At 59.5% G+C, this 26,845-nt stretch overlaps 4 protein-coding genes across 6 annotated transcripts; 2 read left to right on the top strand and 2 right to left on the bottom strand.

Annotated features, from left to right (window-relative positions):
* Nucleotides 1–903: 903 nt before the first annotated feature.
* Nucleotides 904–3,370, top strand: NR2C2AP (nuclear receptor 2C2 associated protein). Of its 2 annotated transcripts, none has more exons than XM_072845476.1 (6): nucleotides 904–959; nucleotides 1,706–1,767; nucleotides 1,940–2,030; nucleotides 2,180–2,285; nucleotides 2,623–2,691; nucleotides 2,985–3,370. In XM_072845476.1, exons 2-6 carry the CDS (start codon nucleotides 1,727–1,729, stop codon nucleotides 3,098–3,100), a joined length of 423 nt encoding a protein of 140 aa, XP_072701577.1. In that variant the 5' UTR covers nucleotides 904–959; nucleotides 1,706–1,726; the 3' UTR covers nucleotides 3,101–3,370. The 2 variants fall into 2 exon arrangements, with proteins under 2 accessions (XP_072701577.1, XP_072701576.1); XM_072845475.1 differs by having other exon boundaries at nucleotides 914–959; nucleotides 1,872–2,030.
* A 525-nt stretch (nucleotides 3,371–3,895) lies between these two features.
* On the bottom strand, nucleotides 3,896–9,311 carry RFXANK (regulatory factor X associated ankyrin containing protein). Of its 2 annotated transcripts, none has more exons than XM_072845473.1 (10): nucleotides 9,043–9,311; nucleotides 8,484–8,698; nucleotides 8,183–8,260; nucleotides 7,396–7,476; nucleotides 6,991–7,056; nucleotides 6,711–6,811; nucleotides 5,554–5,679; nucleotides 4,975–5,041; nucleotides 4,657–4,737; nucleotides 3,896–4,287 (listed from the first exon to the last, which is right to left on the bottom strand). In XM_072845473.1, exons 2-10 carry the CDS (start codon nucleotides 8,689–8,691, stop codon nucleotides 4,229–4,231), a joined length of 867 nt encoding a protein of 288 aa, XP_072701574.1. In that variant the 5' UTR covers nucleotides 8,692–8,698; nucleotides 9,043–9,311; the 3' UTR covers nucleotides 3,896–4,228. The 2 variants fall into 2 exon arrangements, with proteins under 2 accessions (XP_072701574.1, XP_072701575.1); XM_072845474.1 differs by having other exon boundaries at nucleotides 9,124–9,311.
* A 478-nt stretch (nucleotides 9,312–9,789) lies between these two features.
* Nucleotides 9,790–18,127, top strand: BORCS8 (BLOC-1 related complex subunit 8). Its single transcript, XM_072845727.1, has 5 exons — nucleotides 9,790–9,886; nucleotides 11,558–11,670; nucleotides 16,034–16,098; nucleotides 16,529–16,636; nucleotides 17,569–18,127. The coding sequence occupies exons 1-5, from the start codon at nucleotides 9,850–9,852 to the stop codon at nucleotides 17,609–17,611; spliced, it is 366 nt and encodes a 121-aa protein (XP_072701828.1). The 5' UTR covers nucleotides 9,790–9,849; the 3' UTR covers nucleotides 17,612–18,127.
* A 1,216-nt stretch (nucleotides 18,128–19,343) lies between these two features.
* TMEM221 (transmembrane protein 221) lies at nucleotides 19,344–24,911 on the bottom strand. The gene is made up of 3 exons (XM_072845399.1): nucleotides 24,604–24,911; nucleotides 20,520–20,605; nucleotides 19,344–20,244 (listed from the first exon to the last, which is right to left on the bottom strand). Exons 1-3 carry the CDS (start codon nucleotides 24,909–24,911, stop codon nucleotides 19,727–19,729), a joined length of 912 nt encoding a protein of 303 aa, XP_072701500.1. The 3' UTR covers nucleotides 19,344–19,726.
* Between the last annotated feature and the right edge of the window lie 1,934 nt (nucleotides 24,912–26,845).

The raw sequence follows: 26,845 nt of genomic DNA, 5'->3' as shown, positions 1-26,845 counted from the left end.
GGATGCCGGGGTGCACAGGATGTTGGGGTGCACAGGGATGTTGGGGTGCACAGGATGTTGGGGTGCACAGGGATGCCAGGGTGCACAGGGATGCCGGGGTGCACAGGGATTTGGAGCACGCAGGGATGCCGGGGTGCACAGGATGTTGGGGTGCACAGGGATGTTGGGGTGCACAGGATGCTGGGGTGCACAGGATGTTGGGGTGCACAGGGATTTGGAGCACACAGGGATGCCGGGGTGCACAGGATGTTGGGGTGCACAGGGATGTTGGGGTGCACAGGATGCTGGGGTGCACAGGATGTTGGGGTGCACAGGGATTTGGAGCACGCAGGGATACCGGGGTGCACAGGATGTTGGGGTGCACAGAATGTTGGGGTGCACAGGGATTTGGAGCACGCAGGGATGCCAGGGTGCGCAGGATGTTGGGGTGCACAGGGATTTGGAGCACGCAGGGATGCCGGGGTGCGGGGCTCCTGCACACCCCGCACTCGGGCTCTCCCTGCGGTCTCTCGCCGCTGCCGCGTTCAGCTGCGCTCCGCCAGTGCCACCTACAGAGCTGGCCCAGGAGGGCACCCAGTCGCCCCCAGCCCGGGGCCCGGCGCGGTCCCCCCCTGGAGCCGCCTCGGGGTGGGGGTGGGGGGGTACCCCCGACCCCAGGGCCGTGCAGGGGCCGGGGGGAGCGGCTGGGGGGACGGGACGGGACGGGACGAGGCCTTTGCGGGGGGGGTGAGGCTCGGGGGACAGCACCCCACGGCGGTGCTGGGCCGGGGATGCTGCCCGGGGTGCCCGGGGTGCTGCACGGCCCCCGCGGGGAGGGGTGCTGGGGAGGGCAGGGCGGTCCCGCTCGCCGGTGTCCCCGGGGCGGGGAGGGGCGGAGCGGTGCGGGGTGGGGGGGGAGGGCGGTCCCGGCCGCCCGGGTCCCGGGAAGCAGTTCCGCCGCTTCCTGCGCCGGGCGGGCGGTGAGTGCGCGGCGGCCCGAGGGGACGGGGATGGGCGCGGGGCGCGGCGGGGGTGGGACCCGGCGGTGGCCGGTGCTGCGCGGGTGTCCCCAGTGCTGCTCGGGGGTCCCCAGTGCTGCCTGGATGCCTCTAATACTGTCCGGGGGTCCCCAGTGCTGCTCGGGGGTCCCCAATGCTGCTGGGCGTCCCCAGTGCTGCCTGGATGCCTGTAATACTGTCCGGGGGTCCCCAGTGCTGCTCGGGGGGTCCCCAATGCTCCTCAAGGGTCCCCAGTGCTGTTCGGGGGTCCCCAATGCTGCTCGGGGTGTCCCCAATGCTGTTGGGTGTCCCCATTGCTGCCTGGATGCCTCCAATGCTGTCCGGGGGTCCCCAATGCTGCTAGAGTGTCCCCATCGCTACCCGGCTGTCCCCAATGCTGCTCGGGGGGTCCCCAATGCTGCTGGGTGTCCCCATTGCTGCCCAGAGGTCCCCATTGCTGTCTGGAGCCCTCTAATGCTGTCTGGGGGTCCCCAGTGCTGCTCAGGGGGTCCCCAATGCTGCCCGGATGACCCCAGTGCTGCCTGAGGGTCCCCAGTGCTGCCGGAGTGCCCCCAGTACTGCCAGGGTGCCCCCAGTGCTGTCCGAGGGTCCCCATTGCTGCTCGGGTGGTCCCCAATGCTGCTGGAGTGTCCCCAGTGCTGCCCAGGCGTCCCCGTTGCTGCTGGGTGTCCCCATTTTTGCCCCTCGCTGACCCCGTCTCTCTGCAGGCAGCGCGGCCGCAGGCAGCGATGCCCCTGGAGCCCCTGATCTGCGCCGACACGGCCACGCGGTGAGTCCCGGCCCCCCGAGGGGACAGCAGGCAGCGGGGTGCTGCGGCCAGCACCCCCAGGTGGGTCCCTCCTGAGTGCCACGCGCTGTCCCCTGGCCCTGCAGGGGACTCGCGTCCCATCGCTGATGCTGTCCCCGTCGTGTCCCCGGGACGGTGGCACGTGTACCTGCAGGGTGAGCTCCGTGCTTAACCGGGACGTGAAGCAGTTTGGGAAGAAGCACATGTTCGATGCGAGCGAGGAGACGTGCTGGAACTCAGACCAGGTGGGGGGACGAGGACAGGGGATGCCGGAGGGGTGGGACGGGAGCCGTGCATGGGACAAGAGCCGCGTACGGGGGACGGGAGCCGCGCACACGGTGAACACCCCGCTCTCCCCGCTGTGACGGAGCCCTGGTGTCGTTCCTGCCTTCAGGGCACGTGCCAGTGGGTCACCCTGGATTTCCCCCGCACCGTCAAGGTCTCGCAGCTCCACATCCAGTTCCAGGGGGGATTCTCCAGCCGGCTGTGCACGCTGGAAGGTGAGGAGCTGGTTTGGGGGTGTGGGGGTCCCTCTGCCTCTGTTTACCCACATCTGGATCCCGCAGCTGTTTCTTGCAAGGCCCAGAGGTGTTTGTTAGCCATTCCCCAAACCCCAGAGGGGCTGAGGACGTGGGCTGGAGCGGAGAGGGGTGCATAGCGAGGATCTGGGGTTCTCTGGGATGCTTTGGGTGTAGGTGGGGAACCCGGTCCATTAGACGGACCACTGCTCCCAGCCCTGCAGCAGAGAGGACGGAGCGGCCGAGGCCGCGGCAACCATTGGAGGCTCCCCCGGCACCTGAGCCTCCGCACGGCTGCCTCCACCTTCGCCCTCCGCAGGCTGCAGAGCAGGCGAAGAACCAGTAAAAATATCCGACCTGTACCCCGAGGACATCAACGCCATGCAGATATCCTTTGCCACATTACGGGCTGGGTCGAACGGCTTGGTGGGTTTATTCAGAGCCACCCGCGGCTGTGGAGGGACAGGGGGGCGATGGCAGAGCTGCGATTTAAACGACAGACCTGCAGGTGCCTGTTGGCACGTTGCTACCGCTAAAGCAACTCAGCGGAGCTGGAGCAAATCCGGACATCGCCGGCTGTGGTACACCAGGGTGCGAGCCCCACGTGGGGCCGCTCGGAGCAGGTCTCCCGCGTGTCGTGGCATCTCCCTGCCTATTTTTCTCCTTTACGGGCCCCGCACAGATTCCAGGTGGAGGAGACGGTGCTGGATAAGCTGAAGATCACCTTCGAGAACAGCACTGACTTCTTCGGGAGGATCGTGGTGTACCACCTCGGGGTGCTGGGGGAGAGGCTCTAGGGCAGCGGCGAGGGACAGCGTGGGGGGGCTGCTCCCCCATCGCCTGCGTTCCCCCACAAGGGCTCTGCTGCGCGGGGGGAAAGGGGACAGCAAACCCTGCCAGCGGGGACGCGCTGCCTCCAATTGCACCCCAAGGCGCTGAGAGAGAACCCCTGCCCCACGGGATGGCAGTGACAGAGGGACGCTAGTGCAGAGATCCACGTGCTGGACTTCCGAGCCTTTGGTGGGACGCAGCCTGTGTAACCGGCCGAATAAATGGTGTCCCCGCTCCTTCCCGGCTGCTCCTTGGGCAAGCGGCACCCCAGGACCGAGCCCTCCGGGGTTTGCCATGGCCGTGCCAGCGCGTGGCTTGAGCAGGAGAGAGGAGAAGTGCCACCTCCATGTGCTGTGGGCTCTGGCTGCCTCTCGCCTTTGCTTAACCACCCCTGAACTTCTTGGAGCGGCTGTTTGCGGCCTCGCGGGGCTCCGGCTCGGGATCGCAGTGTGCCGGCTGTCGGCCGGGGCCGTGCCGTGTCCCTGGCTGGCAGGGTGATGCTTCTTGCAGGGTTTTGCTCCCGCTCTACGGATCTTTCCCTGGCTGGTTATAGCACTGCATGCAGGGTGGGCTTGGCAAGTTTATGGGCGTAAGAGGGAGCTTATCTCTTCAAAGAGACAGCTCTGGAGAGGAATACAAGGCACTGGGAGGGTGAAGGCCTTGAAGAGGTTGGTTGGCCCGGTTCCCCTCACGGTTCCCCCAGTAGCTGGTGCTGGGATCGGGGACGGGCAGCTGTGACAGGCTGAGGCAATGGACAGGGCTCCACACGGCTGCTTTAGAGTTTACTTCCAATAATGCAATACCTGAATGCACACACGCACGAAGCAGCCGAGCCCGGACAGGGCAGAAATGCAGCTGCCCTGAGGAATGAGTGTCCCCGAGCGTGAGGCACTGTGGCTGTGCCACCCTCCGGGAGAGGCATAGATCCAGCGAGGGCAGGCAGTTCCTGGCTTGCTCCACGTGCTCCTTGCTTGAAGCATCGCGCCGCTGCCCGTTTCGGGACGGCTGGGTGAGGCCGTGTTGGTCCCAGGTGAGAGCCCTGCGTCGGCCGGGGGAAGTGCTGGTGCTGCAGCAGTGCAGCGTGAGCCGCCGCGTCAGTCCAGCTCCTTTTTCTGAAATAGCTTGAGGATGTGATTTTCAATAACCTGTTGGACTAACGGAGGGGAGAGAAGTAAAACCCAGGGAAGCCAAGCCTCTGAGAAGCCGGTACCGCTGTGGGCAGGACCTGGTCACCATTTTGCTCCTGTTTTCCAGTGGGAGGCTGGAAAACCCCTTTCTCCAGGGGCCTGTCCCTAAGTCCCCTGTCCCAGCCCTATCTCCAGCACAGCTCTGCTTTCGAGGGGCAGCAAGGGGAACAGGACCCATCTTGATTTCTCTGGTGCGGTTTCTCTGCGTGGCAGAGCGGGAAGCTGTGGTGGAAGGTCAAAAAAAACCCCGAGCAAGGCTGGAAGCTGGGAATTGCCTGGAGGCTTTTTGGGGAGGGAAGGCAGGGCTCCCTGCCAGGCACGGAGGGGACACTTGCCTTTCTTGTGTCCCAGGGCCACGGCCAGATCCATCGGGGTGTAGCCAGAATCTGCCTCTGTCGTCAGGTCGGCGCCGCGAGCTGCAAGCAGGCAGTGGAGATCAGGGCACGGAGCTCCTCTACCAACGCGGCATCCCCTCCAGGTCAGGCACAGGGCGAGGGGACCCCCAAAAGGTGCCCATCCTGGCTGGGCACCCCCCCGCGACACCCCCAGGCTGCTCAGTTTCTCCCCCCAGGCGTGTCAGGCTCTCTCCCCAAGGCGGTTACCACCGAGCAGCGATTCGAGGCCAAGGACTAAGTGCAGATCTTCCCCGTTACCTAGTAGGGCCTCGACACACTTGACGTGATTGCCGCGCACGGCGTAGAGCAGAGGAGTGCCGCCGTTCTGCAGGGAAAGGGAAGGGGCTGTGTCATTGCCGGCCTCGCGCGGGGCCGTGCTCACACAGCTCCTGCTTCTCCCGGAGGTCCCCGACCCGCTGGGATCCCCTTTCCGCCCTCTCCCAGCTCCGGGCTGGGTGTTTTCTCGCAGAGCGGCTCTGCGCAGGTTTTATTCTCTATATGCAATACAACAACTTTTAAATTGTGTAATTTTAAAAACAACCTTAAGTTCTGAGCGCCGTTTCCTTGTGGCTGGTAACATCACCAGTGTGAACAACTGAGGAAACCATTTAAAATTATTATCCAGATTAATTTCTCGAAACAACTGCATGAGCAGGCAAACGAGCGCTGTGAGCCTGGGAAGCATCTAGGAGGAAAGCATTGCTGCTAACTCGGCCCAGAACAATGTGAACTCGCTGCTGCTTTTTAAAATGAGCTTTGTGGAGCCCCGTCCGCGGCTTGGTGTCGCTCCCAGCGCTGGCGCGGTTCCTGCCGCAGCCTGAGCCTGGCGGCACTCACCCAGTCGTAGATGTTGATGTCCACGTTCCTCTCCAGCAGCATGATGACGATGTCCGTGTAGCCACCCATGCTGGCCAGGGACAGGGCGCTCTCCCGCTCCTTCGCCAGCGCGTGGGGGTCAGCGCCCTGGGGACGGCACAGGCGTTAGCCCCGACAGGCGAAGGAGCCCCGCTGAGACTTGGGGTGCTCAGCACAGCCTTGCTGGGTACCCCAGGGGGGCTCATCATGGAGCCAGGTTCCCACAGCCTGATGGGGCAGAGACAGCTCACGCCTTTCCAGTGACCTCTCCTTACCAAAGTTCTTACCGGGCATATTTTAATCATCATCAAACATCTCGGGTGAGGATTTAAATGCCCTTCTCCAGTGTCAGTAAACTAAGCCCGATGGTTCCTGTTACTCAGCCCTCTTCCCCATCACTAGTAACAGTGTCACCGGCCCTGTCTAGGTGCCTGTACAGTATCCACCGTCTCTTTTGTTACTGATTTACCTAGAAAACCTCTGTGTCCTCCAAGCCCTGCCAGCCGGGGACCTCTCCTGAACTTCATTATAGCCTCTACCAGTGTATCACCTCATTTATTTTGGGCTCTGTTTGTCTCTCTGATAATGCATTGCAATTTTGCTGCTAATACAGTAACAGACCCAGAGTTCGGCCAGTGCTCGTGTGGCGTGAGCGCTCGCTGATCATTGGACACACGTGGACGTGGGACTGAGCTTTGGGGAGCAGCTTGATCCAGAGCGCAAGAGGATCTGGTTTCCGCTCACCCCCAGACACTCCTCGACTGCAAGCCCGGCACTCAAGGACGATGCAGCAATGAGTTCATTAACTGCAACGATACCTCGGTGAGCACATTTGCTGGCAGATTACAGGGCCCAAGTGATAAGCCTGATCTCAAATTACCAATAAGCAGATATTTAATTACAAACAGTTATTGCTAGCTGTGAGATAAGGCTCTTCGTGCTCCTGACTTAGCTCACAGCCCAATGGGGAGTAGCATCCGACAGCGTCTGAGCCGTTAGCTCTGCAAACGTGTCCTCTTTGGTGCCGTGGGAAAGATTGGCTGAGATGGTACCAGGACGGTGCCGGACAATTTGGCAGCCACCGGGACTGGAGATGGGAAGTCTCCTGTTAACGAGGTGCTGCGTGAGCGTGGCCTTACCCATTTCAGCAGGTGACGGACCGTTTCGATCTCTCCGAAGGCTGCAGCCCAAATCAGCGGCGTGAAACCTCTCTCATCGGGTTTATTTACCAAGTTCTCGCCTGCACAAACATGGATGAGACATTGTAAATGGGAAGGGTAAAGCCCCCTCTGCTCCCTGTCCCCCCAGTAAACCCAACGAAGGCTGTAAAACTAAGCCAAGGGTTTATCAGAAGGCATGCTATGACCTGGCAGGACTCTGCATGATCTGGGGTAAGAACCCAAAGGAAGAGACGTGTACCTTTCTGAAGGTGCTCTTTCAGCTGGCTGAGCTCTCCTTGGGCAGCAAGCTGGTGGATGGACAACGCTGGGGGATAGAAAGAAATCACCCATCAGGACAAACTTGCCCCAGCTCAGCACCCACCGTCTGTAGGGGGGTCCCTGCAAGTCTGGGGCGGTGGTGACTGGACAGCCCCCGTCTGAGCCCCAAAAAACCCGACGGGTATCTAACACCCTTCTGCCGTACAGCGGCGGGGACAGCCAGACACGGCGAGTGCTGAGAGCAACAGCACTGCAGGGAGAAGCCTGAGAGACCGCCCCTGAGAGACGGAGGGAGGCTCCAGCCCCGCTATCCCTCTGCTCCCTCTACACCCTGTAGGCATCCACGGTGTGGGATGCACAGCCCGCTTTGCCCGGCAGTACTCACTGTCCAGCGTGGCCGGGAGGGCTGAGACCTCGTTGCCTCGCTGCCTGTTCGTCAGCGTGTTCGAGTGCTTCAGGGGGAAGCCTGTTCCAGGGAGAGGAAAGAGTCAGGGCGCATCTCCTCCGTGCACAGGGAGGAACTACGCTTACTTGAGGCCGAGAACCTCATGAAAGCTCAGGTCTCGTGCACTTTGAAGCTGTTCCCTCCTGTCCCTGGCAAAAACTGAGTCCTGCAAAAAAAGAACTATTCCCTTGCAAGTAAAGAGCCTGGAGACTGAGGTTTGACCAGCGTGCAGGGACCAACAGCTGAGCAGGGAAGATAAAACAGCCTCAACAGCTGCCCAAGGAGGGGCAGGGTCCATCTGGGGCACTGCGGGAGGCCGAGATCTGGCATTAATGGCATAATTGCAAACGATATACTGCAGAGGACAGCCTGGGGGATGCACTCAAGTTCATCCTCGTATTTCCTACCCTTGAAGAGCTCCACTTGGAAATCTCAATGTGTTTTCAACAAGCGATTTGTAGTTTAATTAGGGAAGTCTATGGAAAGAGTTTGCCATCTCTGATTCCACTGCACGGAGCCGCAGCGACCTCTCACTGCTGGCACGAGTCATCAGCAAGGTCTGGGTTTGGATTTGGCTTTGTCACGTTATGGGAGGGACCAGCAGCAGTAAAAGACTTTTTTTCTAGCTGCGACTGTGGGATGAGAGATCCAGATGACCTCTCCCATGCCTGTCTCCCACTGGGGCTGCACCTGAGCATCTGTGAGCACCAGGCTCTGCCACACTCACTGTCAAGGGCTGAGAGCTTGGTGCTCCTCTGCGCGTCCATCGAGGCAGTCAAGGGCTTCGGCAGAGGGTCTGCTCCACCTACAAAACAAGGGCGGCCGTTAGGGACCTCGGTTCCGCTTGTCGGGGAGCAGGCTGGGCTCCACACGCGGCACAACGAGACCCAACCGGCACGGCAAGCACCCCGCGTGCACCCCGACCCCAGGGCGGAGGGCACGTTGATCCCCGTTTACAGGGGGACGGATGCTGCAGGGTCCCGGGTCCGTGCATGCCCCGTCTCGGCTCCCACCCCCCCATCACTCACCGTCCCCGTGGTCCAAGCGTGGCATGTCCTGGTCCGGCCGCAGATGCCCCGGGAGGGCACGGCTGTCCCCCATGTCCCTGGTCACAGCCGGCTCCTCTGTGGCTGCTGCTCCCTCGGCTCCGTTTTCACCCTCTTTCAGGAGCTCCTGGGCGTGCCGGTCGTTCAGGGGGGTCTCCACAAGCCGGGCGACCGCTTCTTCACCTTCCATGGGGCAGCTGCCACACAACAACGCGTGAGGAAGGGGGAAAAAGTGGGGACATCTCCCGGGACGGAGAGAGCAGAGTCCCCAGGCACCAAGTGCTTGCGGCCACCGAACTCCTCCGTGCTAGCAGCGCAGTTTGGGGGTCCCGCTTGCCCTCTCCGGCCACATTCCTCACACTGCTGGTGGACAAAAGCTCCCGTCACGTCGCGAAGCTGCACCGGGACCGTCTCCGAACCGCTCGTCCGAGCGCGGCCGCCTTCCCGCTCGCAACGGGGCCGAGCCAGGGCGGGTCGGAGGGGAACCCCCCCCCCTTTCTCCCCAGCCACCCCACTGCCATCTCCGGCCATCCCTGCCCACCTCGCCGTCCCCGGGCTGGCCGGTGGGGCCTGTCCCAGCTCAGGCCAAGCCGCCGTTCTCCGGCGAGGAGTCTGGGCTCACCCCCGGCATCCTCTGGCGCAGGGGCCCCCCCGTTCCCGCGTCCTGCCCCAGCACTTCCCCTTCCTCCGGCCTCAGCCGGGCCGGCCTGGCAAGGCAGGGCCGGGCCGGGCCGGGCCGGGCTGGGAGGCCGCCCGAGGGGAGCGGGGGACACAGTGGGGGCCCCAGTCCGGCTCCACCTGCCCGCTGACGGCATGGAGGCCGGGCGAGGCGGAAAGCCTGGCGTTAAAGCGACAGTCCCTTTCGTGGGATGGGGACGGGGTGGCGGTGGCCATGGGGCAGCAGGTCCCCGCTGACTTGGGGGGGGACACCCCCCCCCATGTGTCCTTCATCCCGGACAGGGCCCCACGTCCCGCTCCCGCCTGAGGAGAGCGGCTCCAGCCCCCCAGGCCCTGGGCGGGGGGGGGGCACTGATGAGAAAAGGCGCGATCGTGGTGTTTTAACACACTCCCCCGGGGCCGGGCTGGCTCGGGGCAGCAGGGACACAGTGGTCCGACCCGGGGAAGGACGCCCCGGGGCACTCCCGGCGCCCATCCGCGGTATGGGCCCGGGCCCGGGGACAGCCCGGGGGGAGCACCCGGCCGCGGATGGAGGGGAGGGGGGGCAGAACGGTAGCGCTGGGGCGATGTTTCCAGCCGGGGCTGTTTGTGGGGCAGGGGCGCCGCGGCGGTTTCCGGCAGGGGCGGTTTTGGCGGGCGCCGGCGGAAGCGGAAGTGGCGGCGGGGCGGGATGGAGGAGCCCGAGATGCAGCTGAAGGTGAAGAAAGGTGGGAGCGGGCCGGGGCCGGGGCCGGGGCCGGGGCGGCCGGGGAGCGGTGGCTCAGTGGGGCCCGGCAGCCGCGGGGCCGGTCGCGGCATGGCCCTGCGGGTCTGAGTTGGCCGGTCGCGCCAGGACCCCGCGGGTTGTGACAGGGCGCGGGCACGACAGGGGTCTGCAGCGACAGCAGAAGTCACGACAGGGCCCTGCGGGTCGTGAGAGAGAAAGAGTACGACGGGACAGGGCAAGTTGCGAGAGGGCGGAGGGTGACGGGGTGTCGCAGGGCCCAAAAAGGCACCGTGGGGTTAGTCACGATGGGGCACTGGAGGTCGTGACAGGGCAGGGGACGACATGCCCCGACAGGACCCCGCAGCTCGGGGCAGGCAGAGCTGGCGGGACCCCTGAGGGCCCCCCCCGGCCCCTCGGGGCCTGGCCCTGCCGGGAGCTGCCTGTGTCCTCCCCTCCCGCCTCGTCCCCTCTTTACCCGCTGCGTGGTTCTGTTGAATAGCTCGTGTCAGGAGGGGAGACAGACAGACAGACAGACAGCAGCCGTGTCTGCCCCGGGTGGGTATAATTATTCCTGTACAATTTTGCATTTATTCCCATTTGCATTCAGAAGGCTCGGCGTGTCTGCCGGCGTTACAGAACTGCGGGATCCGAGCAGTTGTCACTGAAACAAAAGCTGAAGGGAGGAGCAGAGAATCCTTTTCCTTAAAATAGAAAATTATGCAGAAGCTGAAAGGTGTTCTGCTTCAGCCTGGTGATTCTGCTTCAGCTCCCTGATTCACCCCCACGCACACCTAGTACGAACCGTGAACCGATCTCTCATTTTTCTGTGTCTTAATTATTCGGAGCTGTCAGCGTTCTCCTTGCAAATCTGCAGGGAAAGAGAGGTCGGAGCTGTAACGTAGCTGCGCAAACCACCAGCTGAAAAGGTGTTCCTGGGTGGAGGGTGGCTCCGGGCAGAGGTCGGGCCAGGAGAAGAGGGGTGGAGGGAGGGGAAACGCTTCAGCAGGCAGCTCGAAACGGCACCGGAGCTTCCCGAGCCCTGGTCTGCGGTCACTGCGTCTCCTCCGTGGACGTTTTTAGGATGTCACCTGGGGGAGGTGTCTGGAGGGGAGCAACAGAAGGACCCCGCGGCGGGGAGTGGCTGCAACACAGGAGAGCTCGAGGCCCTGAGCAGAGATGAATCCGAACGGCCGGTAACAAGACAGGGAGCGTCCAGAGCGGGAGATGCCGGCACTCCCAGCCGGACGGGGCAGCTGTGGAGCACAGGAATGGGAGCCAGGCCGCTGCCAGGCTCTGCTCATCTCCTGCCCCCCTGTGAATTGGTCAGAAAGGGCCCGGTGACGGGCATGGTCCCTGAACCCAGAACAGCCAGAGCTCGTAGGGGACCGTGGAGGCAGTGACATCCCAGGCTGGTCTGTCTGCGGCTGGAGCCCAGCTCATCGCTGGCTGCAGATGCCATTATGGGGAGAGTGGAAACGGAACTGCCTGTTAGCAGGATTTTGCTTTCATGTCCTTGTTAACAGACTAGTTATAAAAAATACGTGGCGTTTTGCTCTGATCTCTCCATTGTTGTGTTGGGGACAGGACCAGCGCTCCAGGGCACCCTTTCCGACCCCACCTTCCCCCTGTTCCTCCCCGTTTTCCATAACTCTTGTTGTTTTTCTTGTTGCAGTTACGGACAAATTCACGGAGAGCATGTACGTCCTAGCCAACGAGCCCTCCGTGGCACTGTACCGGCTGCAGGAGCACGTGCGGAGATCCCTTCCAGAGCTCGCACAGCACAAGGTGAGTCATGCTTCGCTTTGGACTCCAGAGCTGCCACACAGTCGGGCACAAGCCGTTTTCCTGACTTGGCACATCGTCCCTATTTCACCTCCCTTAGCGGGTGGGAAGGAGGGAGGAAATTGGATATCGGGGTGCAAGGTGCTGCGGAACCCCGGCTCAGTCTGAACTGGAGGGCGTGAGGGGACAAATTTACCTGCAGGAAAAAAAACTTGAGAGCCCAACCGCGAAAGCATGCTCACACAGCTGGACTTGTGTGTGGAGACAAAGAAAAATGAGTAGTCTGTCTTGTATGGGGAGAAGGGAGATGTTAAATCTTATTACCCCTGCCTATGCCGTGAGGTTTTTATTTCCTACATAAAATAAGGGGGAGGGTGAGAGGAGGGAAGGGGGAGAAACAAGTGAGAAGAGCCCACGTGAGGCAAAGCAGGATAATGAATCGCATCTCACAGCTGTGTTCCTCCTTTCCTCCAGAGCACAGAGCACAGACACTTTAATGCCAGCCTTGTTGTCCTTCTCCCTCTTCTGCCAGTCATGATTCATTAGGAGTGATGTCTCATGAATAGATTACTGCTTCATGTCTATGCTAATGCACTGTCAGGCCCCATTTTTCACCTTTGCTTTACAGCCCTGGTTTCCAAATTAACCTGGATTGTGACACTTTATTATTCAATTATTTATTAACGTTTTCTATACGTGTCTGTGTGCAATGGTAGGTATATAGAGATGTATATGTATGTATAGCGCGTGCTGATGCGGTTGCATCACTGGCATGCGGGAGACAGGTTTGTAATATTATTCCTGAGCTGTCACTTGCTTTCATTTAATCAAGATAGTCCCAATTTCAGGGAATGTGTCCTGAACAAAAGGAAATTGAGCAAATTGTATGACAAGTCATGCAGAGGGAAGAGATCAGTTTCCATCGCTGAACGGTGCGTAACGGGGACGAGGGCGAGGGGCAGCGCAGAAGCGCTAATGGAAGCGACAGCCGAGCGAAGGCGCCGGACGCAGAGCGTGTTGTTAGGCAGCGGGGTTTATGCTGGGCAAGATCTCTGAAAACCTTTGATTCTCTCATTTTCCCTGCTCGGCATGCTCATCGCAGTTATCCACAGTGTTCTGTGACCTCTTTGGCTCATCTCAGTTCATTTCCTAGCTGCAGCCATCCCAGAGAATTCTCTTTTGTAGCCAAAATTGCTGCTGTTTTCCACTTTCTTCCTGTGAGAAAGGAGGTCGTGCTGTCCTGTGGATGCCAGCGGCAAATACAAGGATCCTGCGTCCCCCCCCGTGTGACTGCAGCCGTCACAAGCATCAGATACCTTTGGTCTTCGATGCCTTCATGTTCAGCCTTGCAGCCTCCCTCCTGCCCTGGCCGCTAGCCCCAGCTGGGGCAGCGGTGGCCTTTGTACGTGAGGAAGAGCTTGCCGTGCTCCCCGCAGTAACGGCACACGTCAGGACAAAGGTGCACCAACCGCGCGGTGCCCTCTGCCTCGAGGCACTGCGGGGCACTGCCCCGGTGCCACCCCAGTACCCGTTTGCCTCTCTAGCGTTAGAAAACATTTCCTGATGCTTGCTTGGAGGTGCTGCTGTTTACATCCATTTCTTTTTGCCCACTGCATGGGCATTTCCAGCTTCTTAACTGCTTTCCTGGTTCCTGGCTGCGTTTCATGGTGCACTGATGTGGCAAGAGATGGGAGAAAAATGGAAAGAAAATTATTTGTTGCAGCTGGAACAACAGCAGATCCAGAGCTGCTGCTAGTGACTTCTCTTCCAGCCTCATCAGCTCCTGAGTTCAGTTATTCCAAGGCTGCAGCATCGTGTTTGGAAGCATGCTCTCCTCCCTGCTGGTAACCAGTCCCTGGTAGGAACTGGGAAGGTTAAACAGAACTCAGTTAGGCCAGTGTCCTGACTGTGCTGCCAGGCTGCTGGTAACGGGCTTGTGGCCAGGTTCTCTCTGTTGTCCTTGATCCCACTCTCCTTTTATCCCAGTTTCAGGCATTGCTGTTTGCAGCAAACAGGCTGGGCCTGTCAAGCCCTTGAGCCCAGGCAGCCAAACCCCAGGAGAGAGGGATGCGCTCAGGGCCCTGACAGGGCCATCGTCACAGCGGAGCGTTCAATTAGATGGGGATGGATATTTTGGGTTGCTCTGCCAGAGCCCATTGCCTTTATGGCTAGACGCTGGAACAGGAGGGTGTCAGCGGGGCTGTGCACCGTGAAAACGCTGTCAGGTTTTATCTAAATCAGAGCAAAGGCATTAAAGTGAGGTGGTTTTAATTCTTCAGAACAGAAAAGAAGAAAAAGAAATGTTCCGTGTGGATCCATTCTCAGGTAATTTAGTCGCCAGATGCAGGTAATGTATAAAGGAAACAGGATTTATTGGTGGTTTCCAGCTTTCCTTCAGCCGTGCAGCAATTCCATCTCTGGCTGGCTGAGTTCTTCTGAAACGCAGCCTTTGAAATTCCCAGGGGGATTAAACCTAGGAAAAATTGGGATGGAGGGGGCTGGGAGAAAAGTTTCTGCGAGGAGAAGGTCACCTCCGTGCCTTTTACAACAAGCAACTTTCTACGATTTGGTAAAACAATAATCTTAATACCTTCCTCACCATCTCAAACTCTCCAAGCAGATTTACCACCTCCCTGATAAGATAGAGCGTGATGCGAGGCCCTCACTGCCTCCACGCGTCGTAGCTGCGCTGCTAAGCCCCGCTCGGCACAGAGCAGCCTTTCTGGATTTCGCCTGGTCTTTTGAGAACTTACATCTCCTCGTTAATTTACTTCCAAGCAACAGTAATACATCATTAGTGCTATTGTATATTAATAGCTGGCTTTAGTTCTTAAACTGCATCCAAGGGCACGTCCTGGGAATTTGAAGAAAGGACATCAAGAAAAGATTAAGAAGTGAGGAGCTCTAGGGAAAGACTCTTGTTCCTAATTAAGGACATGAAAATCCCAGGAAGTGGTGGGAATGCTGGGAACAGATATCACTTGCTCCGATACTGGGAAATGATTAAAATCTACTGGTGCTCAGAGACAGCAGGACCACAGGCAAGCAGCTCTGACACGTACAACTGAACCAGTGCGATGTCGGGGTCTAAATAGTAGTTAAAGATCATCTGGCACCTCTTGGAGAGAGCAGGGTGAGGAACTGCAGGCAAGTTTCTGTGTCTTTTGCAGCTGCCTCTGCAGGCAAAGCGTGTTCCCAGCAACAGATACAGTCATGGAAAACGCGATTGGACTCTGGGACGAGCGCAGTCTCTGTGGGGTTGTGAGTCCTGGGTCGAAGGCCCCTCTCCTGCAGAGAACTGCCTAGAGCGTTGCATGTAGAGGCTTGTTTCTTTTGTAGTTTAAAGCTATGTGGTCAAGCGTCCTGATGTAGGACAGGCTTTGAACAGCAGAAGTGATTTTGGATGCAGTCCAAGCTCCTACCCGACCCCCTTCACTCACTGAAAGAGGCCCTTGGATTTCTTCTGGCTCGTAACTAGACCCAGCAGAATAGACTGGAGAATTAGCTCCCATGAGAACATATTTTAAAGAGTGCCCGAACTACTTAAGGCCTTTTGAAATAGTTATCTATTGAGCTACACCTCTGAATTCAGCTGCGCTTTCATTGTGACTTGTGTATTTGTTTGGTTTTCCCTTTCCTTGGAGCTACAGCGTACAACTACGTCCCGTGCCAGAAGTGGCTGCGTGCAGTGCTGCTTGAGTTTGTGTGAAGTTTACGGGGCTCCTTCCAAGCTCGTGAAAGGAAGGGCACAGTGCTGACTGCTGCTTGGGATCAGATGCCAGAGTTTCAGAGCAGACTGGAGGACAGGGACGCTTGCGGCTGTGAAAACGTTTATGAATGGCAGGCCTAATGAAATGAGAACTTTCAGTGCTGTGAAATAAATTTTACCTGGTTTTGCATGAAGGACTAAGGACCTGACTCTGCAGGAGCTGTGTTAGTTCAGATCCTGGCTGCCTGCTGGGCCAGACACACCGGGAGATCCGAGTACTCTGAAACATCCAGCTGGTCCATTGCACTCAGCGCAGTTGCTGGTTGCTCGCAGCCTGACTAACCGTGGCTCTTGGCTGGCTCGTGGGCTAAAACATCTAAAAACAAGGGGAATTTTGCCAGAGCATCCAAAGTGTTGGCCTGAATTAGCAGCCTTTCCAGAAATACACACAATAAATGTTTCTTTTAAATGCTAGTGCGTGGCGCCCAGAGCGTGTCACAGGCTGTCAAGCGGGAGACAGAATCCAAACGCAATTTCCAGTGAAAAGCAGCCAGAGCCCCTCTGTTTGGGCAGGGCTGGCAGAGCGTACCGCTGTGGGCTGCGCCGCTGCGTCTGTCCAGTGCGCACCTAACGATGCCGCCTTTTCTTCTCTTCCAGTCCGACATGCAGAGCTGGGAGGAGCAAAGCCAAGGAGCCATCTACACAGTGGAGTACGCCTGCAGGTACGAGAGACTCCTCCAAGCAGGAGGGTTGTGTTCGCAGGCGGAGGTGTTGTGGTAGAAACAAAGCAGAAGCTGCCTGCGCTTCCCTGACACCTCCCTGGTGTAAGCCAGGGAGAAAGCATAGTTGGGGTGGGGGTGTGAGGGTGCGAGGCAGTGCTCTCTGAACCGTTACCGTGAATCTCAGGGGCTTCGCTTTGATGAGCGTGCCAGCTCTTCCCCAGTTCTGTGTGCGGTTGCAGACCTGCCGATCTCCTGCAGTAAATCCACCCACCAGCTAGCTCGTGTGTGAAGATGCAATGCGCCATATAAAGTTGAGGTTTCTTATTTACGGTCCTCTCTGTCAGGGGCTGCGTGCTCTAAAACCATGATGCCTTTGGAAATACTAACCCGTCCTCCATCTCCCTCCACCCCCCTCTTTTCTTTTTTTCAGTGCTATAAAGAACATGACTGACAGCAGCGTGTACTTCAAGAGCATCGACAGTCTGCTCAAACATGCCATAGCCATGAAGGACCAGCTGAACGCTGCTCAGGGCCGCAGGTAGCAAGGGGATGTGACACTGCCTGTTGATCTGAGTGACCGTTCTGGCTGGCAGAGGCTTTGGTGACGTAATGCAGCCCAGTGCAAATATGCCAAGCAGTTATCTCAGTAATATAATTCTAAACTATTATTTGAAAGGGCACGCTGCTTGCCTTCCAGTGATCTTCTGGCTTTTTTTACTGGGAAGCAAATAATCTTGTTTACAAAAGGGTAACTGGAAAGTAATGTATTTCCTTATTTTAAAAGGGATGTTTGGTTGTGTAATACATTAAATCTTTGTTGTGTCAAAGGCATTTGGAGTGAGATGATGCTACCGAGATGGAGTAGGTGAGAGGCTGCGTTTGGTGCTGTTCTCTGTGACGTATGTGGCTCTTTTTGGGCAGAGGCCCATAGAGATGAGTGGTAGCAGAACGATGATGCATTTTTGTATGTTTGCAGTTGAACTACAGCTACTAAAATATCTTCCAGCAGATCGTCTGAGTCTAGTGTATTTGTCTCTCCTGAGAACAGTGCTGGTATTGGAGTCTGACTGGGTAGGAGTGAGAAAATTCCCAAATGCCCATCCCTGATAAAACCACCACAGTGAACAGAGAGCCTCGGTCTCTGCCGAATGGCTCTGCCTTAGACACTTCTGGTTCAGGTTCCGTATTTTCCCAGTTGCGCGCATGGCAGGGTCACACTCTGTGCAGCCCAAAGCATTTTTAGTGGTTTTCGTGGCGATGTGACTGCAAAGACTGCCGTCTCGACACCCGTGGCGGCTGGTGTGTGCTGCTCCGTAGTCTGCACAGCACACTGAAAGGTGTGCTTGTCTAAGCTGCTCTCCTGCTGCGAGCAGTGAGGTTTTATTTGAAGGAGCCCCTGGTTCTTCACATTCTTATGGCTGCTGGTGTCCTGCCTGCCTGCTGGACGTGACTGTCTCTTTCTTTTTACAGCACGCAAGCCCCACAAGCCAAGAATCCTCCAGCCACTTCCTGATTTCAGACAAGACTGGCCATCCTCTGCCGCCTTCTCCAGCCCAGCTGTATGTTCTCCAACCACGGGGAGGAGTGAGAAACCACCTGCTCAATCTGTGAAGCTGCACAGAGGCCTCTGCCTGCCTCTCTGTTCCCAGTAACAAGGTGCTGCACCTGCGCAGGCAAATCCTGCCACTGGGGTCAGGACTGCCTTTGGGGGGATGCTTTGGGGAGCAGTTGTGTCCCTTTCCACAGCACTTTGCAAAAGGGAAACGGGGTGGATCTGCATTTGTACTTTCCGGTTCTTTTCGATGGCAGACTGCTATGAGGCGTTTTTCTCTCTACCTCTTGGCCACAGAAATATCTCAGAAAAACTAGGTCTTGCTTTCAGTATTTTGTAGATGGCTGTGTAAAGACATAATGTAGGCACACTTCAGCTTTGTTCAGGAGGCATTCTGCAAGGAGAGTTTTTCATGTGTGTGCCAGGGAGTTGCTGAATTTGGTTTTAGTGAGAACAATAATAAAAAGAAAAAACAAGAAAGTTCTGTCTAAAACCTTCCCCTGTTGCTCGCCTCGGGCTGGGGGGTCTTGGAGCCTGCTGGCTCTGTGTGTTTCAAAGGGCACGGAGCAAAACAAAGGCATGCAGAGTTGGAGCCTTTCAAGTGAAAAAAGAAACTGTCCTGTTCTTCAGAAAAAAAAAAAAACCAAAACCAAAAACAACAAAAAAGGACTTTCTTCATCCCAGGTCAAGCAGCGGGAAGCAGAGCTGTACGCGCAGCTTTGGAGGTCACTTTAAAAAGGATGCAACTTCAATGTTAATCTCTCCTGGAACCAACAGTTCTGTTCTGCTGAAGAATTTGCCAAGGATGCAGGGATCAAAGCAGTGCTAAACTCAGTTTCCAAAGAAATTGTATTGTGCTCAGGATAACAGGTGTCTTTCAGGATAATAGCACGGGAGGCGAGAGGGAATCTGTTTGAATCATCTGTTTGAATCGGTGGCCTCCCTTCACTCCCTGCAGCGCTTTACTGATTGCTGAATGATAAGGAATTGGGGAAGAACCAAGCGTGCTGCTGCTCTGGGTCTGGGCAGGGCTGGCAGAGCGTGGGGCTGCGAGTAACCAGCAAGGTGTTCATCAGCGCAGGGACAGAGCGAGCTAAACCTGCTTGTGTTTCACGGAAACAGCTTCTGCCTCTAGTACTTCTGCTTTCTGCCCTGCGCACAGCAGAGGACTGGCAATGCCAATGGAAACCCCTTCCCGGACCTCGGCCTCGACGATCAGCGCTGTTCTCCTGGTGGCACCCAGGTAATCCCCAGAGAGGTCCCTCCACCACAGAGCAAAGCCAGGGCAGTGGGGCTGCCCCATCCCAGCCCCTTTCCCTGCTAAGAGCTCTTAAGTGACCCTGCTTAGCGAGCTACGTCCTGCTCAGAGGGTGGATGTGCTGGTGACCGAGCAGCAGGCTCTCTGCCACCCCAAACCCACCCTCTGCAGCTTGCAGACTGCTCTGGCTCCATCGCGCTCGTTGCTCCTCCATCACCTCCCTCGGTTTCTTACACCTGCCTGGCTGCATGCTGGGGGGAAGCCCTGCTGGGTCAGTTGTATGAACTGTTTCGGTGTAGTGCTGGCTCCTGGGGATGGAGGAGGAAGGAAGGAGGCAGGGGAAGGGCAGGGATGTACAGCCAGCCGGAGAAATCAGCTGGGATCTGCTGGAGAAGGAGGGTAGGTCTGTTTGTGGAACAAGGTCCACTTGCTTCTTCTCACCCACATGTTCTACTTCCTTCGCTGCGGCTGGGACAGCCACGGGGGTCCTGTATTGGCCGCTGCCAGCTGCTGCCCTGCCAACGCGGTCCTTGTTTGCGGCGTGGCAAGCGCCAGCGGCAACGCGGGTGGCAGGAGGGGCTGAGGGCAGGCGGCCGAGGGCTTTTGGCTTTGAGCGGATGTGGCGTCTTCTCAGTAAAAGAAGCAAAGAGCATCAGGCGGTGGCTGCGCAGACCCCCAGGCAGGAGGGTGGAAGAGCAGCCATCCCTCTGCTCTGGTGAGACATGACCTATATTAAGCTCTAAACAGAGATGCAAATCTCAGCCCTGGTGCCTGCAGCTCCCCTGGGACAAGATGGGGCGAAAAGGTCCCGCTTCCACTCACACCAGAGTCGAGTCCTTGCCCAAGGCTCCAGGTTTGCGTGACAGCACGTTCCTCATCTCCTGGGTGACGCCGTTCCAGGGCTTGCCCTGTGCCTGCAGCAGGCCTGACTCTGCCGACAGCGTCCTGTGCGTTCGGGGCAGGTTGTAGCTCTCCTTCTCGGAGCGAAGCCCAGGGCTGCCTGAGGAGGTGAGGTTGCTGCTGGCTGGAGAGCCCAGCTGGGATTTGCGCTCCAGGAAAGGAGGGAAGGAAAACTCCCGGTGGATCTCGGGCCGGGGCCGGGGTGCAGCCACGTTCTTGTTGTTCATATTGCTGATGGAGGATTCGCCGTGCTGGGCAGAGTCGTTCTCGTACAGGGTGTGAGAGACCTCGGAGCGGCTGCGGCGTGAAACCTGGGAAGCCCGTACCAGGGCGTGCGTCACTGTGATCAGCAGGACGATGATGCCGGAGGAGAGAATACAGGCGCTGGCAATGCCGGTCTCCAGTTCAAACAGCAGCAGCATGTAGATGGCGAGAGCTGGAAGGAAAGGAGAGCGCGGAACATCTTGAGGAACCAGAAGGACTAAAGCGATGCAGCTGACCTGCAAACTTCAGGCCCTGTGAGGGCTGGTCACCAAGAACAGAAAGTTTGCACTATGGGAATGAGCTGGCGAAGCCATTTGCAAAACAAACCCAATGCTGAAGTAGAAACTCAGCAGCTCGCAAGCACTCAGCAACCAGTGCAGGATGTATGGGCTGGGCTGAAAATGCATGGTCCCTGCTGGGCTGTGCTGGTGGGAAATGAGCACTTGCCTGTTAGGTAGACTGAGACCCCGCAGCAGAACAAGCCGATGGCAGCGTGGCGGACCATCCGGCTGTCCAGAAGGAACCAGTCTGCCCTGCAAAACAAGTGAGAAAAACACAGGTCTGTGTAGTCTCCTGGCCCTGGTCTCAGCACAGGAAAAACGCTGATGCTCTGGCCCCTGCTGAGAAACTGAAACACTGGTTTTGCATAGAGAAGAGGTTCAGAGCCAGGTCACAAGCCCAAGGACCTCTGCTGAATTGGGGTTTCCCCCAGGCTGCTGGGTTGCACAGCTCTGGGCTGTGTTGTTCCCACTCTGGAACAGAAGATTTTGAGATCACTTGAAATGTCAAACTTTTCCTGCCTGGTTCGAGCTGTGCTTCAGCAACCAGATGGGGACTGGGGCTCAGGAGAGAGAGAGGCAAATGGCTGGAGGCTTTTTGCAGGTGATTTTCCCCTGTTCAGCAAACCCTGAAGAGCAAGAAAGGAACAAAACTGAGGCCTGTCAAGCCCATCTCCCCCTTAAAGAAAGAATGACAAGTAAAGTGCTGGCGCATTGAATTAAGCAAGGCCAGGTTCTCTCTTCACCCTTGGGATTGGATTTCTGTGCTCAGCTCAGATTGCAAGCCTTTTGTCTGGAGGGGGCTTGGTACTTGAATTGTGCTTAAAACACATGAAAAGACCAGCTCCTTTCCAGCAGGGCCTTTGTTTCCCACCCAGCACTGACCCCTGCGCCTGCTGCCTGCGCCGGCACGCTCTCCGCTGAGCCGGCTCACGGCCCCGGCACCGACAGCTCTGCTTTGGGCATCTTCGGAGGCAGATGGTGAAGGGTCTGGAGCACAAGTCTTAGGAGGAGCGGCTGAGGGAACTGGGGTTGTTCAGCCTGGAGAAAAGGAGGCTGAGGGGAAACCTCATCGCTCTCTACAACTGCCTGAAAGGAGGGTGTGGAGAGGTGGGGTTGGTCTCTTCTGCCAGGTAACAAGTGATGGGACGAGAGGAAATGGCCTCAAGTTGCGCCCGGGGAGGTTTAGACTGGATATTAGGAAATTTTACTTCACTGAAAGAGTTATCAAGCATTGGACCAGGCTGCCCAGGGCAGTGGTGGAGTCCCCATCCCTGGAGGTATTTAAAAGCCGTTTGGCTGAGGTGCTTAGGGCCATGGTGTAGTGATGGGCTTGGCAGTGTTAGGTTTACGGTTGGACTCGATGATCTTAAAGGTCTTTTCCAACCTGTACGATTCTGTGATTCTGTGATTCAGATTGACCTGGCAAACCTCAGTCCTCGCTGGGCTTTGGAGGCTGCTGTCACCAGAGGATGCCTCTGCTAATTGGGAGAGCGGGATGTGGTCGTTAGGGGATGCAGCGTAGTGTGGCAGATGGGTGCCAAGCGACTCGGGGCATTGGAAACGTGAGTGCTCGGAGAGATGCTGGCAAGACCGGATGCTGGGAAACCGCAAATAGTCCCTCGAAACAACTGGGGGTGCACAGGGCATCGCTGGTCCCACTGGCCACCTTCAAAAGTCCCCAGGAGCCGGCTGGAAACATGCCCTGCCTTCGAAGGACCAGCTGAAGGGGCAGCAGCCCAACCATCCTCCCGGCAGGACCAGCCCTCGTGTTGCTCCTCTGCCACGCCAGCTCCTTCCACCCTGCGGGGTGAATTCAGCAGCCAAGGATGCTGTGTCCTGGCCCAGTCTGCCCCCAGCATGGCCTGGCCCCCTCCCCTCCTCCTGGGCTTGTTGTAGCCCCTTGGCCGTTGCCCCCCATGTGGGGAGCCTGCAGCCGGGAGCCGTTAATAGACGCTGGACCCGCTCCCGCTCCTCGCTGCCGGCGGGGAAGAGCAGCCGCTTTGTTTTATTAATTACCTGAGTCGGGGGGGAGGGATTAGCAGGGAGGAGAAGGACTTTGTTTGGAGCTGGCTTAGACTATTGAGCGCAGCGCTGAGAAGCAGAGCGGTAATTCAGTGTGACAGGGACTTGTGGGAAAGGTCCCTGGGACGTGAGCGGGTCCCCTAATGAAACCAGCGCCCAGTGGGGCCAGGCCAGCTCAGCCACGAGGAGACGGCAACTAACAGCGTCCCATGTCGCGGGGCAGAGGGGCTGCGTCGTGCCGGCACCTCCTGCCTGGGCAGCCTGCAGACCAGCATCCCTGTGTCCCGAGAACCTGCCCTTTTCCTCCCAAAGATGAGTGTAACCTTCAGGTCACAGCTGGGGAAACTGAGGCAGGGCCAGACTAAGTGATCTGCTTGAGATCCCAGGCAGAGAGACACCAACCCAGGGCTCCCAACCCTACCAACGCTTCCTACTGCCTGCAGCAAAGCCTAAAGCAGCCTCTCGCTTTGCCGGGCCTCTGGAGCAGAGCACAGAAATATTATTTAAAATCAAATTGTTTGGGAGCAGCGTCCCTGCTCGGTGAGACGTGCCAGCGGGGTCCGCAGCCGTGCGGCGACGGTTGCTCTGTCCTTGAACAAGTCGCTGCTGTTGGAGTACGGGCTGTCCCGTGCCTGCACGCTTCGTCTTTCTACCTGTGACTTTGCATCTGGCTGCCTGATTAGTGCTGCTCCTGTTTCACACTCGGGATTTTCAAAGTTGAACCTCACAACGCCGAAACTGAGCGTTTTACAGCCCAAATCAATACCAGATCTCAGACAAATTTACAGCTGATGGGGAATTTTCTGCTGTGACAGTTTTCCAGCAGAAACTCGGCTCCCACAGAAAGCAAAGTTTGCTATGGGAACTTTGTGTTTTGCAGAAATATTTTGCTCTCCTTCGTTAATGAGCGCACAAAGCGTCGGCTTCGCTTGGAAGATGCTGAGAGGAGACGCTGCCGCTTGCTGGAGTGCCTCCAGCCGTCGTGCTCCGTGCAGAGCATGAGGCATTGACGGGTTTGTCTAATTAGGGACAAAACTAACTGTTGAAACATTATCATTTCCTTTAAATGAGTTTTGACTTGCTTAAGTTGGAGCAGTCCCAAAATGGTCCCGTGGGGACCATCGCATGAGCTACATGGAGGGACCTCCACCTACAGACCAGTTTAAAATGGTCTTTTAAATCTGATTATTCGCGCGTTGCTCTTTTCTTTTAACCCAGGAGCGGAGCTGGGGCTGGCTGGGCCAGCGCAGGCAGAGGAGCCACGGACCCAGCCCAGGTCTTGGCGGAGGAAGGAGAGGGGAATTGCTTTGGAAACGGTTTTGCAAGCGTAAATGTGCTGGTAACGATTAAGTCAACACGTGTCTGTGGTTAATGATCCCAGGCCTGCGGTCATTTTGGTGCTGCGCGAGCGGCCTGTGCAATCACCCCGGCAGCGACCCGAAGAGCCCAGCTCTCCCGCTGCAAAGGGACAAATCTCGGGTGCTCCTGGGCGGCGCGGCCAAGCCCAGCGTGTCTTGGCTTTGGCCTTGGCCCCAGAGCCGAACTGGGCTGGCAGGCTGGTGTGACCCTGCACGCTTCTACGAGCCCGGAGAGGGACCCTAAAACTGGGTTTACACAGGGATGTTATGAGGGAAATTAAATAGCGTGTATGAGTGCAGCCAGGTGGCCGGGCTGCTATGAACGTGCTCCTAGTCAATCGATAAGCACAGCTACACCCCAAATTAAGAGGCACATTTACAGTGGGATTCATCGGCCAGAGATAACCCTGCGCCTCGGCGCTGCAGAGATTACTTTTGTGATACCCAAGTGCTCGGCGAGGGCCAGCAGCACCGTTTGCTCCCTTTCGCAGGGGCAGTGACTAAGGGGGCCCGGCAAAGGCCGGATCTTGGGGTGCAGGAGGCGGCGGCAGGGCTGCGTGTGAGCCCACGCCGAGGGGACGGGCGGCCTGTGACAGGTCGCGGGGCAGCGGTGCTACCCTGCGCCCCTCACCCTCCTTGCACCCCCTGAGCCCTCCTCGCACCCCTCGTTCCCCCAGTCCCTTCTGCACCCCTCCAGCACCCTCTCTCCTCTGCAGCCCTCCTTCCTCTCCCCAGCCCCCTGCTGCCCCCCAGCCTCCCCCTGCCCGAGACCCCTCTGAGCCTCCCCTGCACCCCCGCAGCATCCCCGGGGCTCCAGAGCACCCGGTGCCCCCCGAGCCCCGGTGCCCCCCGCGCCCCCGCGGCTCTCACCGGTCGGGCCCGGGCTGCCCCCGGCACAGCTCGGTGCTGAAGTAGCCGTGGAGGAGGCAGAGCAGGAGGCAGCTCACGTTGAGCACCAGGCAGAGAGCGGCCAGCACGGCCGACACCGGCAGCAGCACGGCGGCCGCCGGCTCCGGCAGAGCCCCTCGACCGGCACCGGCACCGGCACCGGCACCGGTGCCGACCCGCCCCGACGGCAGCTGGAAGATGAGGCTGGAGGCGAGCAGGGCCATGGCGGCGGCCAGCGTGCCGAAGAGCAGCAGCACCGTCAGGGCCCGCTGCGGGTAGGCGGCGGGCATGGCGGGGCCGGTACCGGCAACCGGGGACGGGGACGGGGACGCTGGGAACCGGGGGGGGGGACACCGGGCCGGCAGACCCGCTCCGCGCCCCCAAAGCTGCGTGCTCTCCGTCCCCGCCGCGCCCGGGCCGGGGAACCGGGAAACCGGCACCGGGAGCAGGAACCGGCACCGGGCCGGGAGCGCTGCTCCGAGCTGCGGCCCCGCCGGGCGTGCGCCTGCCTCCCCGCGCCGCTGCCCGGCCGGGGCGGGCCGGGGCGGGCCGGTCCTGCCTCCCGGCACGGCCCCTCGCCGCGGGGCTGCGGCCGGCCGGTCCCCCCGGGCCGGGACCCCCCCCGGGCAGCGCGGGGCGGCTCCGCCCAGCACCCTCCCCCCGAGGGGCCCCGGGAGCCTCTGGGGGCCGGTGGGTGCTGGGGGGGGCGGAGGGAACAGGACCGGGGGGCTCCGAGGAGCCCGTCTGGGCTCGGGTGGAGGGACAGAGGGACGGGCGGGTGGACAGAGGGACGGGGGGGTGGATGGACGGAGGGACGGGTGGATGGATGGACAGAGGGACGGGCGGGTGGATGGACGGAGGGACGGGCGTGTGGATGGACGGAGGGACGGGCGGGTGGAGGGACAGAGGGACGGGCGGGTGGAGGGACAGGGGGAGGGGGGGGTGGAGGGACAGAGGGACGGGCGGATGGATGGACGGAGGGACGGGCGGGTGGAGGGACAGAGGGACGGGCGGGTGGACAGAGGGACGGGCGGGTGGATGGACGGAGGGACGGACGGGTGGATGGACAGAGGGACGGGCGGGTGGATGGACGGAGGGACGGGCGGGTGGAGGGACGGAGGGACGGGCGGGTGGAGGGACGGAGGGACAGGCGGGTGGAGGGACGGAGGGACGGGTGGATGGACAGAGGGACGGGCGGGTGGATGGACGGAGGGACGGGCGGGTGCAGGGACAGAGGGACGGGTGGATGGATGGACGGAGGGACGGACGGGTGGAGGGACAGAGGGACGGACGGGTGGATGGACGGAGGGACGGGCGGGTGGAGGGACAGAGGGAGGGGCGGGTGGATGGACGGAGGGACGGGCGGGTGGAGGGACGGAAGGATGGGCGGGTGGATGGACGGAGGGACGGGCGGGTGGAGGGACGGAGGGACGGGTGGATGGATGGACAGAGGGACGGGCGGGTGGAGGGACAGAGGGACGGGCGGGTGGAGGGACGGAGGGACGGGTGGATGGATGGACAGAGGGACGGGCGGGTGGATGGACGCAGGGACGGGCGAGTGGATGGACGGAGGGACGGGCGGGTGGAGGGACAGAGGGACGGGCGGGTGGAGGGACAGAGGGACGGGCGGATGGATGGACGGAGGGACGGGCGGGTGGATGGACGGAGGGACGGGCGGGTGGAGGGACGGAGGGACGGGTGGGTGGAGGGACAGAGGGACGGGCGGATGGATGGACGGAGGGACGGGCGGGTGGAGGGACAGAGGGACGGGCGGGTGGACAGAGGGACGGGCGGGTGGATGGACGGAGGGACGGACGGGTGGAGGGACAGAGGGACGGGCGGGTGGATGGACGGAGGGACGGGCGGGTGGAGGGACAGAGGGACGGGCGGGTGGAGGGACGGAGGGACGGGCGGGTGGAGGGACAGAGGGACGGGTGGATGGACAGAGGGACGGGCGGGTGGATGGACAGAGGGATGGGTGGGTGCAGGGACAGAGGGACGGGTTGGTGGATGGACGGAGGGACGGACGGGTGGAGGGACAGAGGGACGGACGGGTGGATGGACAGAGGGACGGGCGGGTGGAGGGACAGAGGGACGGGCGGGTGGATGGACAGAGGGACGGGCGGGTGGATGGACGGAAGGATGGGCGGGTGGAGGGACAGAGGGACGGGCGGGTGGAGGGACGGAGGGACGGGGGATGGATGGACAGAGGGATGGGTGGGTG

This window comes from Ciconia boyciana, chromosome 24 (genome assembly GCF_034638445.1).
Source record: "Ciconia boyciana chromosome 24, ASM3463844v1, whole genome shotgun sequence".
Lineage (NCBI taxonomy): Eukaryota > Metazoa > Chordata > Aves > Ciconiiformes > Ciconiidae > Ciconia > Ciconia boyciana.
Note: the sequence above shows the minus strand (reverse complement) of the source record. Positions and strands in the feature narration are given on the sequence as shown.

Coding starts and splice junctions, on each gene's coding strand:
- RFXANK (XM_072845473.1), bottom strand. CDS start 8,691: ATGGAAGGTGAAGAAGCGGTCGCCCGGCTTGTGGAGACCCCCCTGAAC. Junction 7,057..7,395: donor CCTCCCGGCCACGCTGGACA/GTGAGTACTGCC, acceptor TCTATCCCCCAG/CGTTGTCCATCCACCAGCTT. Junction 5,042..5,553: donor ACATCAACATCTACGACTGG/GTGAGTGCCGCC, acceptor CTTTCCCTGCAG/AACGGCGGCACTCCTCTGCT.
- BORCS8 (XM_072845727.1), top strand. CDS start 9,850: ATGGAGGAGCCCGAGATGCAGCTGAAGGTGAAGAAAG. Junction 11,671..16,033: donor CAGAGCTCGCACAGCACAAG/GTGAGTCATGCT, acceptor CTTCTCTTCCAG/TCCGACATGCAGAGCTGGGA. Junction 16,099..16,528: donor ACAGTGGAGTACGCCTGCAG/GTACGAGAGACT, acceptor TCTTTTTTTCAG/TGCTATAAAGAACATGACTG.
- NR2C2AP (XM_072845475.1), top strand. CDS start 1,893: ATGCTGTCCCCGTCGTGTCCCCGGGACGGTGGCACGTGTACCTGCAGG. Junction 2,286..2,622: donor CCGGCTGTGCACGCTGGAAG/GTGAGGAGCTGG, acceptor CGCCCTCCGCAG/GCTGCAGAGCAGGCGAAGAA. Junction 2,692..2,984: donor GGACATCAACGCCATGCAGA/TATCCTTTGCCA, acceptor GGGCCCCGCACA/GATTCCAGGTGGAGGAGACG.
- TMEM221 (XM_072845399.1), bottom strand. CDS start 24,911: ATGCCCGCCGCCTACCCGCAGCGGGCCCTGACGGTGCTGCTGCTCTTC. Junction 20,606..24,603: donor GGGCAGCCCGGGCCCGACCG/GTGAGAGCCGCG, acceptor CTTGTTTTGCAG/GGCAGACTGGTTCCTTCTGG. Junction 20,245..20,519: donor GGTCTCAGTCTACCTAACAG/GCAAGTGCTCAT, acceptor CTTTCCTTCCAG/CTCTCGCCATCTACATGCTG.